This window comes from Narcine bancroftii, chromosome 6 (assembly GCF_036971445.1).
Source record: "Narcine bancroftii isolate sNarBan1 chromosome 6, sNarBan1.hap1, whole genome shotgun sequence".
Classification (NCBI taxonomy): domain Eukaryota; kingdom Metazoa; phylum Chordata; class Chondrichthyes; order Torpediniformes; family Narcinidae; genus Narcine; species Narcine bancroftii.
The window spans coordinates 29,183,544-29,195,052 of record NC_091474.1 but is presented as its reverse complement, the minus strand read 5'-3'; the positions used below and the strand labels follow the sequence as shown (position 1 = coordinate 29,195,052).

General features: G+C 43.4%; 1 protein-coding gene across 9 annotated transcripts in view; it reads right to left on the bottom strand.

Moving 5' to 3' along the window:
- Nucleotides 1-332: 332 nt before the first annotated feature.
- The window catches only part of LOC138735896 (copine-1-like), an 85,181-nt gene continuing 74,004 nt past the window's right edge, over nt 333-11,509 (bottom strand). For all 9 annotated transcript variants that reach the window (XM_069884508.1, XM_069884503.1, XM_069884502.1 and 6 more), the window contains 6 exons: nt 8,605-8,738; nt 8,434-8,488; nt 6,650-6,701; nt 5,012-5,145; nt 3,884-4,120; nt 333-3,229 (listed from right to left, as the gene is read on the bottom strand). In XM_069884508.1, the coding sequence (XP_069740609.1) occupies nt 3,116-3,229; nt 3,884-4,120; nt 5,012-5,145; nt 6,650-6,701; nt 8,434-8,488; nt 8,605-8,738 (726 nt within the window). In that variant the 3' untranslated portion in view covers nt 333-3,115. The remainder of the gene's footprint in view (nt 3,230-3,883; nt 4,121-5,011; nt 5,146-6,649; nt 6,702-8,433; nt 8,489-8,604; nt 8,739-11,509) is intronic.

Here is an 11,509-nt window from a genome sequence, read left to right as displayed (position 1 = left end):
TCAATGTCTGAGGATAATTGAAGAGGAAACTGGTTAACATGACAATTATTATTTATTCCATGACCTCCATTTCCAGTCCATCTGTAATGTCCCAACCAAGGTGGCCCTGGATGGGGCCTGAACCCTCACTCTGCCCCCCCCCCCCCCCCACCTGTGGCCCTTTTGCCTGCACCCACACCCCCTGGTCCTCACCTGCACCCATCCCAGCCCTGGGACAGGGCCTGCAGTGACACCAGGCCCTGGCCTGGAGACCCAGGTTGTTGGGACATTCAGATTGATGGGCATCCACCATCAGCAATGGTTTTCCCCCCAAAAATCACAGAATTCATGGATGCAAACAGGAAGCAAGATTTCTTTATTCAAAAACCACAGAGTGAAAACAAGAGATGACCAATTGGTCATTTTCTACTCAAAACACTGTTTTGGCATTTGGTCTCGATGAGACAAACTCTGTCTCTTTGGAAATTGGCGAGAGTGGCAAGAGGTGGAGAGAAGGGGACAGGGCATGATAATTTTATGCATTTATAGAGTGGTGGGATTGCACTTTCACAAGAAATCTGAAGTGGATCAAAGCAAATTTGACACAAATTGCACTCAAAGCAAGTGTCAGCCAGAGACTGGTTACCTTGGTACTTCATCAGCCACATCTATGCAGCAATAACCACCTCCCTATCACTGGCATTGCTCTATTAAAAACAAGGGCAGAACAAGCACACATACACACGGATGGCAGGGCATGGAGTTGGGCAATGGAGCTCACCGAACAATCTTTATCAGGATGAAGAACCACCAACAGCCAAACCTCATGGGATGAAACCAGCAATGAGAACAGGAGATTAAACACAAACTAGCTAGAAAGATGTCACTTGGCCAGACACCACCCTAATATCCCAGCTCCACCAATACTACCAGGAGATCCCAGCACACCACCTCAAAATCCCAGCAGCAGACACCAATAGGAGATCCCAGCACCACAATTCTAGTCCACCAACAGACATGAGATCCCATTAATGTGATCCAAGCACCAATCAGACACCATCTGCTGACAGACTGAATGCAAACATTCACTGTTAAATACTTTTGATCCACATAAACTGACATTGCTAACTTTACAGACACGCTCCACTTGTGAAACAATGTCCAATCTGCTGAGCCTCCACATCCTCTCCTTAACAGTGAGTGAAATGCTGTGTGGCCTTATGCTCCCTTACAGGCTCGCCTGACATTTAGGGAGGAGAGGGAGCTTGGAGCCAGAGGAGTATTAAGGGCTCCAACCAGCTCTTAGGACAGCCCATCATGGTGAACTTTGATCCAGCTTCCACCACAATAGAGGTCCAGCTCATCAGGCCTGAGAATGGGTGATAGGTCACAGTCACAGGCATCAAACCTGCATGTTCGGTATCAGTGAAGCACCGCTGAATTCTGGCACAGGGGAGAGGAGGGAAAGAGGAAGAGAGGAGCAGATGACAGCAAACTTGGTTCAATTGGAACATGGCTCGGCCCCTGTGTCTTGAACTTACCCTGCAAACGATCGCTCCCACAGATGTGGCACACCCCACAGGGCAACCCCACAGGGAAACAGGTTTGATTAGAAGGGTGAGGAAGGGGGTGTTGACTTTGGCATATTGAAGGACTGCCCCATCACTGCTGTTCCCACTTGACCGGAGTAGAAAATGACCCTGCAATTTAATGTTATACAAAGTATAAAACAATGGTTTTTAAAGACAAAATATTGGTGGATAATGATACCTCCTTGACCCACTCCTGGTCAAGATACCCTTTCCGTGGCCAGCATGCACACTTTACTAGTGTCTCTGGGTTAAGAGAAAAAAGAAATCAGACAGTCCAGCAACAGGTCACGTATATTAAAAACACCAAGTAAATGATTGATAAATTGACATCAAGCTCTTAGCAGTTAAATATTAAACTCAAGTTTAAAAAGTCAGAACATGGTCCCCAATAGTGGCAATTATTGGCAAAAGCCAAGTAACCTGTGAAAACAGAGACAGGGACGAGTGCTTGTATGCAGCAGTAGATTTTAATCAGGCGGTTATATAAAGTGCAGAGAGCAGGCTTTGAAGGTGTGAAGATAGAGTATTTATAAGCAGCGAGACAAGCCCTTGTACAATTCCAGCTCGACATTACTGCATGGATAGCAAGCATCGTCTTCATTTCCTATACTGCAGCATAGCTCTCAAATTTAACTCCCCACATGGCCTTTTTCTCCAGGTTGATGTCACTGTTAATGGAAATGTTAACCAGTCACCCCCTCCCAAAGCCATGAGCCAAGAGATCCTGGTTTTATAATCAGGCTGGAGAAAGCATGCACAGTGCCAAGGGTCAGGAATATTAAAACATCTCAGCTGCTGTGTGTTGGACTTTGGTGCTTGTAATGCCAGTGTCTTTCTGACTGCGTTCAGCCAGAATGACGTGGTTGAGAGTTGCAGAATCGGACCAGTGACCAGCAGCAGATGAATCTTCTGGAAACCTGACCCTGGCTCAGTTCAGTCTGGGTTCAACCTGAACCAACACCCTTGCCATTGAACTTGGGTATTTATTCAAATTCGGATAGCTCTAGACATAGAGACCCAGTCTAGAATGACAACTAACAGCTGGAGTTCAGAAGGAAAGCGTGACCAGGAAGAGACTGGAGTTGGAGGAACACACCACAATAGACCTAAATCAGCTGTCCCTGAAACCAAGGAATATATTTAGATTCCCAACTTCCATTGAGAAGATGGTCCATTTTAACACCCCACCCCTCCATCACCAGTACTGGGTTAGGATTGAAAAGCTGCTCCATTGAGCAAGTAGGTCAGGTATAAGACAGCATTGCCAACACGCACAGGTCCTCCAGGACAGTCTTGCAGCTGGACACAAGCAGCTCAATTTGATTTACTGCTGGTGCTCCACCTGCTTAGGGGTGTTCACTCAACTGAGGAACCAAACCACACAAACCCTCTACATGCTGCAGGACTTGTAAGAGTCAACAATGCTGGATCTGTGCAAGTGCAGGGCCAGCAGAGAATCGTCCCTGGCCTTCGAGAAGGGTGTGTGGCAACTGGCCAAGGGGTAACGACCACTCTACGGGAAGCTGCATTTCTCTTCTGCGTGGTTACTTGATGGGGTTGGGAGGGTTTATCGGTGCCAGGTTTCTCATCTTGTAGTAAGACACCAACTGTTTCGGCACTTCAGCCAGGACTGTCTGTGCCAGTGCTTCTTTTGGAGCCTGAGTAAAGAAAATCAAACAGAATTTAGATTCTCTAATGTACATTCCCTACCACAGAGGAGGCCACTACACCCCGTCAAGACCTTGTCCACACAGAGCAATCTCATTTCCACACTAATATACCACATACCCTGTTCTCCCCACACTCCTTGGAATCTTCCCTCTCACATACACTCTTTGCGATTACAATGGCCAATTAACCTACTGACCTGTAGATCTTTGGGATGAGAGGGGAGCATCAATGGGAAACTCCACGGTCACAGGGAGACCTCCACACAGACAAGGCCCAAGGTCAGGGTGGAACCCAATCAACAGCTCTGCCAGTCACAACCACGTACCACTCTCTATGACAAGCTCCCTAGAAGAGTGGCACAGCAATTGGCGGAACCTTAGGATCTTTTACAACCAGCTGAGGGGCCTTCCCTTCGATGCATTCATGTGACAACTTTAGGGTGTCATTTGTCATGTTTAGAGTCCCTGGAACAGGATCGGAATTAAAGATCTGAACAGGAGGACAGGGAACTACCACCCAGCAGAGCTGGCAGGTGAGAGGAGCCGTGGGTTCAGATGTTAGATTCTCGTCACCATAGCTTGTTGCATTGTGGGAGGATTGTCCGAGCTTCAGCATTATGCGTTCTCACTGTTGGGACTCACATTCTGAAACTGTCGGAAAGGTACAAACTGGACAATGTCTCGGGCAACAGGCTCTCCTGCCACCGACTTCAGGACCCCTTCGTCACCATCCAGAAAATCCATGGCCTTGAAGTCTGCGCTCCCCACACCCACGATGATGAGGGACATTGGCAACTTGGAGGCTTCTACGATAGCATTCCTTGTCTGATCCAAGTCCGTGATCTCCCCGTCAGTGATAATCAACAGGATGTAATATTGCTGGTGAAGAAAGCAAAGAGACTGTAAACTCCATGTGGTGAAGGTTGCCACATCCACACTATACCAACAACTCAACCAGACCTTTATGACAGCACTCCAAACACCTGAGGGCTTCCAGCTCTGTGTTTCTCTGTTTAAGGGCAACAGTGGTATTCCAGGAAATTATAGGCCAGTGAGCCTTACCTCAGAGATAGGGAAACTACCAGAGGTTCTTGGGACAGGAGCTGGTCACATTTGGAAAAACATGAACTTGTTATGGATAGGCAGTTTGGCTGTGTGGGAGACATATTGTCCCACATATAATTGGAGCTGTGGATAATTAGGGAGGCAGTTGAAGAATGCAGCAGGTTATCGATCAATTGGAGATTTGGGTGGAGAAATGTCAGATGGAGTTTAATCCAGGCAAGTGCAAGGTGATGTAATGTAGTGTTGGAGGTCAAATACAAGAAGAAAGCATGCAATAAATGAAAGGACCCTGAGGACCAGGTACAGAGGGATCTAGGGGTGCAAATCAATAGCTCCCCAAAAAGAGCAACACAAATGGATAGTAAAGGTGGCAAACTACATCTGCCTTCATTGGTTGGGTAAACAGAACTTTAGTTAGGCCGCACTTGGGAGTATTGTCTGCAGTTCTGTCACCTCATTACAGGAAGGATGTGGAGGCATTGGAGAGGGTGCAGAGAAGATTCATCAGAGTATTGCCCAGACTGGAGAGTGTTAGTGAAAGGGAGATAAGTTGGTCAAACTTGGATCAATTTCTCTGGAGCTTGTTGCTGAGGGGACATCTGATTGAGGTGCATGAAATTATGAGGAGGTGGGTTTCTGGGACTGAATAATCCCATCTTGATCGTTACCCCTAGCCGAGGGCCCGTGCTGTGAATGGACACTCACCCCTGCCACCTGTTGCTGAGCAGCAGATGCTGCGAAGTAGGATACGTGAGTTATAATGGGTGAGAAGTTGGTTGGCCCATAGAGTCGAACATTGACAAGGGCATTGCGGTAGGCATCGACGATACCCTGTACACCTGTTGGCAGAGAACAACATCAACCCTTCTGGCAGGTAGTGCACAAGGTGAACAGGCGCCATGTTCAAATCCAGCCTCAACCACTAACTTACAATTGATGATTTGCTGCTGTTCAGAAGATCTGGAATCACAGACACCCACTGAAGGATCCCAACCTGAAATGTTGGCCCACCATTAAGACCTGGCCCTTTATGCCAGAAATATCCTCTTAAAACATCGGAAACCATTCGGACCATTCGGAGTAATCCCATCCCCCAACCTGTTTCCCTGCACAAGACATGTACAGCAGTCAATTAACCTACCTACTGTAAGGTAAAACATCATGAGATGGGAATGTGTAGGGAGTTACCCTGTACAGGGCAGTAACAAGAAGGGGAGGTGTCCTTGTACTCCTGTTAGGTAAAACATCATGAGATGGGAATGTTCGGGGCAGTAACAAGATGTGAATGCATCCTTGTACTTACAAGATAAGAGAGACATTGATGGATTGAGAGGCAGGAAGCTAGCAGGGAAAGGATAGCAACAGTTTTAGTCATTGGACAAGTAATGATATGATGATGTTCTAAGCACATATCCAAGGGTATAAAAAAATCACCATTTTGCTGATAACGGCAGAATGCATTCTCCGACTAACTTTGTTAGTCGCAAGTGTTACAATCCGGTAATAAAGAACAAAGAACCCTGATTTCGACTCAGTCTGGTGTTTGTCTCACTCATTCATGAACAAAGCAGACCTAACACTACCCATATGCCTTGGGATGTGGGAGAAGACCACATGGTCCTCAAAGTTATGTGGAGAAGGCCGGGGACTGGGGCTGAGTGGGAAATGGATCAGCTCATGATAGACCCATTCGGCTAAATAGCCTATGTCTTATGGTCTTATTGAGGAAGAAGAAAGAGTTAATGGTTTGGGCTGGAGACTCTTCACTGGGACAGTTGGGTCTCTCTCCACCAGCTGAGACTTTCCAGCATTGTCCAGTTTCATTTCAGTCTTGTAGTCTCTGTAGGGTTTTAATGTTCATTTACATGCACCCACTGCCCTTCTGTATTGACTGTGGAAGAAAGGACTGATACGAGCTCTAACATAGTTGGCAAACTGCCTGATTTCAGACAGCCTGGACCCGACTTCTTGTGTTCAGCGAGATGTATTATTTGGAAGCAAAGATGTAGCCTTAACCATAGGACACTAATAGTGGTTAATGGTGTGTTTTTCTTACAATTCAGCAAAACTAAGGTTTTAATACAAAAAATATCATAAAGGTCAACATGTGGTTTGCAATGTTTTTATTCCATAATGTAATCCTATTTTTTGTAACAGTTTGTTGGTCTCTCTGTATAAATATACGTGCTTGTAGAGGAGATTTCTGAGTCAGATAGCAGTGTAGACTGTTGCCTACTCTCCATGATGTATCATGTGAAATAAAGTCTGAAACGATTACTTGAGGTCTCCAACAGGTTAAATTCATCAACAGTGACACTGACAATTAATGGAGAAGGTTCCTACCTTGGCAGTACGGATTATCAGAATTAAAGTTCAAAGGGAACTCATGGGACACCTGAGAAAAGTAGAAAACAAGTTTTAGAGTTTCGTTCCAAAATGAATCAGACAAATTACCCTGAGGAACCCTTCCTTATTTTACTCCCTCCCTGAAGTGTCCCTACATGGACATGCTCAACGAGTCCAGCTCCCACCAGTCAACAGATGGTCCCAATGCAAAGGGGAGGTGCAAGGGATTCTGAGAGGCTGCAAGGAGACTTGGATGGACAAGGAGAGTAGGCAAATGCACGGAAGATGCAGTGTAATGTAGACACCTGTGAGGTGATCCACTTTGGTGGCAATAATAGGAAAGCAGATTGGTGAGAAATGAGGAAAAGGGGAGGTGCAATGAGACCTGGGTGCCATGGTACATCAGTCAGTGTAGGTCAGAATGCACATTGGTTTTATTAGAAGTTTTGAATATAGAAGCAGGGAGGTCTTATTGCAGTTTAACAGGGTCTTGGTGTGGCCATACCCTGAATGTTGTGTACATCTCTAATCTCCCATTTTGAGGAAGGACATTCTTGTTGAGGGAATGCAGCGAAAGTTCACCAGACTAATCCCTGGCACAGCAGGACTGGCGGATGAAGGAAGACTGGACAGATCAGGGTTATACTCATTGGAATTTACAAGAATGAGAGGGGATCTCATTGAGACGTATAAAAGTCTGACAGGACCAGACAGGTTGGATGTTCCTGATGTTGGGGGAAGTTCAGAATAAGGGGTTACTGTCTAAGGATAAAGGGGTAAGCCATTTAGGACCAAGCTGAGATAAAACTTCTTCACTCAGAGTTGTGAACTTGTGGAACTCCCTGCCACAGAGAGTTGTTGAAGTCAGTTCATTAGATATATTCAAAAGGGAGTTGGCTAAAGGGATCAAGGGGTGTGGAGAGAGAGCAGGAATAAGGTAGAGATTATATAATCAGCCACGATGGTATTGAACGGTTGAGCAGGCTGGAGGGGCTGAATGGCCTTCCGCCTCCATTTTCTGTGATAAAAGACGCAGGCCTTAGTGCTATTAAGTAGGAATAGGAATAGCGAGGTACATAATGTTAACATGGTGACGGTGGGCCTATTTCTGTGTTCTACAGTTATGAAGTTGATGGGAGCAACAGCTTGTTTTGCAGAACATGACGGCCATTTTTATGGTAGGTCACACCTGTGGACAACATTCAGATTTTGGGAATTTACAGCTACACCTCAAAAAGGGGAAGAATCCGGAAGAAGACAACAGTTATTATCCACTTGGAGGACTGTCAGAGGCAGTAAAATGATCCAAGGGAAATTTTTTTGACATGTTGTCAAAGCAGAGATTGTGTATGTTATTTGGACCTGCAACAAATCTGCCCTATAAATGCAGAGTTCCTTTCACCCCCATGTTGTGCCGTCCATATATACCTATCAAAAAACCCGAAACCCTCTCTACCTCATAACCCTCTATTTTTCTTTCATCCATGTGCCTGTCTAAGAATCTTTTAAATGCGCCTATTGTTCCAGCCTCTGGCACCACCCCTGGAAATGCATTCCAACTCCCGATGTCTCCCCTGAACTTTCCTCCCTTCGCTTTGTACAGACAGCAGATGCACATCATTAGAAATGCAGTTGCTTTCTTAATTGAAATGTGCATAAGAGAGCAAACTATCTGAACCAGACCTGAGCAGAACACGAGAGGGAGACCCAACCTGATCCTTTAACGTTGTATACAAAGAACGAGCAGAATGGCCCATGGCTGCCCCCACAAATACACCTACCTGCCAGCTGGGAGGGATCTGGGCACCAAATCCAAAAGCAGGGAACAGCTTATCCCTGTGGACAAAGGGGAGGGGAATAGTCAGTCTGAACCAAACACAGCCAGGTTGTGCCTCACTTCAACAATCCACCAAGGAGGTCTTTGAAAGTTACAGAGCAGAAGAAAATCTTACGTGTCATAATCCTGTATCACCTGGCCGACAGACCAGACGGCAGTCAGATAGTCATTGATTCCACTTGGGCTGATGTAATGCAGTGAGTTGGGTGAACGAGGATCTCCATTGGAGCCAGTGAAGTCTATCCCAACCTAAGAAAGGGGCAGAATTGGACACAACCTTCAATGAGAGGGAAAGAAACAAAACTGAACATTGGGCACATCATTAAAAGCCACTTGAAGCCCCCACCACTCCTTATTGTGAATACCATCAATAGAAGGTGAAGCAACGTGCTCTGAGCTATTACATGACATGAATCTTAGAACATTGTTATAAAAAGAAACAGTTAACATTTCAGGCTGAAACACAAAATGCTTCAGCTCCAGCTGAGCAGTTTCCAATTTTATTTCAGATTTTCAGCAATTGCTGATTTTTTATTTGTTTTTTAGAAATTCTCTCACTGTTGTGGGAGTGGGCACAAAGAGATCATGCTGTAACTTCACCCTCCCACATCTCAGCACAACGACACGGTACATTCTCACACAATGGCAACATTTCACAGGAGCATAAGAAGAGGGTCCTGTCTGGCTGCGTCATCATGTGAGACGGTAGCTGCAAAGCATCGGACGGGGTCAATAAAATGCTGAGATTATGGGGGACTCCCTTGCCTCTGTTGATGACTTTTACCAGGAGCAATACTTCAACACGTACTATTGAGGACCCTTTCAATCCAGCACACCGTATCTTTGACCTGCTACTATCAGGAAGGAGATACAGGAGCATCAAAATCAGGGCTATCAGGCTGGGGAATAGCTTCTCCCCGCAGGCTGTGAGATTAATGAAATTATCCCGTAACCCTGGTCTCAACAAAGAAAATGAGCAATTTATACCAGAATATTTAGACATTTATTTTATAATATATTTTTATGCACATATGTGATTATTACATGCTGTGTTAAAAATATAAAGTGTGCGTGTACCGTGGTCTGGAGAAACGCTATTTCGTCTGGTTAGTGATGTACTGAGATTTAAACTTCAACTTTAGTTTTTCTCTTGCCAGCCCAATTTTATCCAATCACCTTTTCCACCTTCTTTACAAGACTCTGCTTTCAATAACTGGGACAGATTGGGTATTAAATGTTTCAAAGACCTTTTTATTGGCAACAGTTTTGCATCTTCCAGACAATTGGTGATAAAATTTAATTTATCTAAAACTCTCTTTTTTATATATAAAAGATATTTATAAATCAGACACTTTGTTCAATCTCAGATCCCTGATTTTCCTGGAATTCCAAAGGTAACTGTTCTTGACATTTTTTTTGATCTACAATCTTCCCATAAAGGCTTTATATCTCTTAATTATGATAATTTAGTTGATCTAAGATTTACCCCGTTAGTTAAAATCAAGAACACCTGGGAGCAGGATTTGAATCTTTTATTGTCTGATGAGATTTTGGACTCCATTTTTAGTTTGATTAACCCTACTTCCATTTGTGCATGTCATTGCTTGCTGCAATTTAAAGTGGCCCACAGAGCACACATGACTAAAGTTAAGTGATCTCGTTTTTATTCTGACAAAATCCTTTGTGACAATGTAAAATAGGTGATGCTTCTTTAGTTCATATGTTCCAGACCTGCCCTAGTCTAGAAGTATTTTGGAAAGATGGTTTTTCAAACACTATCGGTAATTCTCAAGTTAAAATTGGAACCTTGCCCTTTAATTGCTCTTTTTGGATTACCTCAAGATGTCCTACTTGAAGGATAAATTAGGAAGCAATTTGAGTTTACCAGAGGGAAGTAACCTTGAATATGTGATTACAGATACAATGTTAATCAAAAGATTTATAACAAATATGTATATTAAACTGCAAGAAAAGGAGAATGAGGAAACAAATGGTAAAACTAAACAAAAATGGGAACAAGATTTAAATATAAAGATAAAAAAGGAAACATGGGAGAAATTATGTTCTGGAACGGTGAGAAATACAATAAATACGAGGCTACGTATGATACAATATAATTGGTTACACAGACTATACATTACACCACAAAAGTTAAATAAATGGGACCCAACAGTATCTGATAGATGTTTTCGATGTAAAAAAGAAATGGGAACAACAATTCATGCAATCTGGACATGTGAGAGAGTAGAAAAATTTTGGGATGATCTCAATCAGATATTAAATAAAATAACAGAAAACAATATACCAAAGAATCCAGAGATCTTTCTCCTAAGTAACATAAAAAACAAAGAATTTGGAATTGATTTGGAGGATGCACAAAAAAGATTTGTTAAGATAGCCCTAGCCGTAGCAAAAAAATGTATTATGTCAACCTGGAAATTGGAAGATAACTTGAAAATACAATAATGGTATATAGAAATGAATAAATGTATTCCATTAGAAAAAATAACATATAGTTTAAGAAATAATATTGAAATATTCGAACAAGTATAGGAGCCTTACATTAAATACAATAGCGAAAACCTACCGGGGACAAACATTACCTAAGTTGATGGAAGGAGAAGGAAAGAAAAGAATGGACTCTGTAGAATTTCTGGTGTATTTTTGTTGAATGACAACATTGTCTGACTGAATTAATGCAACCTAGATTGTATACCTAAAATGGATGAGAGGGGGGGGGGGGGTGGGGGGGTGGCTTGGGAGGAGGGAGGGGGGGGGGAGAAAAAGTCACTGTATATGTGTGAAAAAGAAAAAGCGTATATCATGGTTAATGTGATTTATGGTGTGAAAAATAAAAAATTTTAAAAAAAGATGTTGATTTATTACCGACTTCAATTCAAAGCCAAATTTTATCTTTTACATTACTGATGGCTGGATGTGCAATTTTGATTAAATGGAAACATTGTGCATGTTTGGATGAAGTTTTAAGTCTTAACTCTAGAAAAAAGTATTGGATTTAT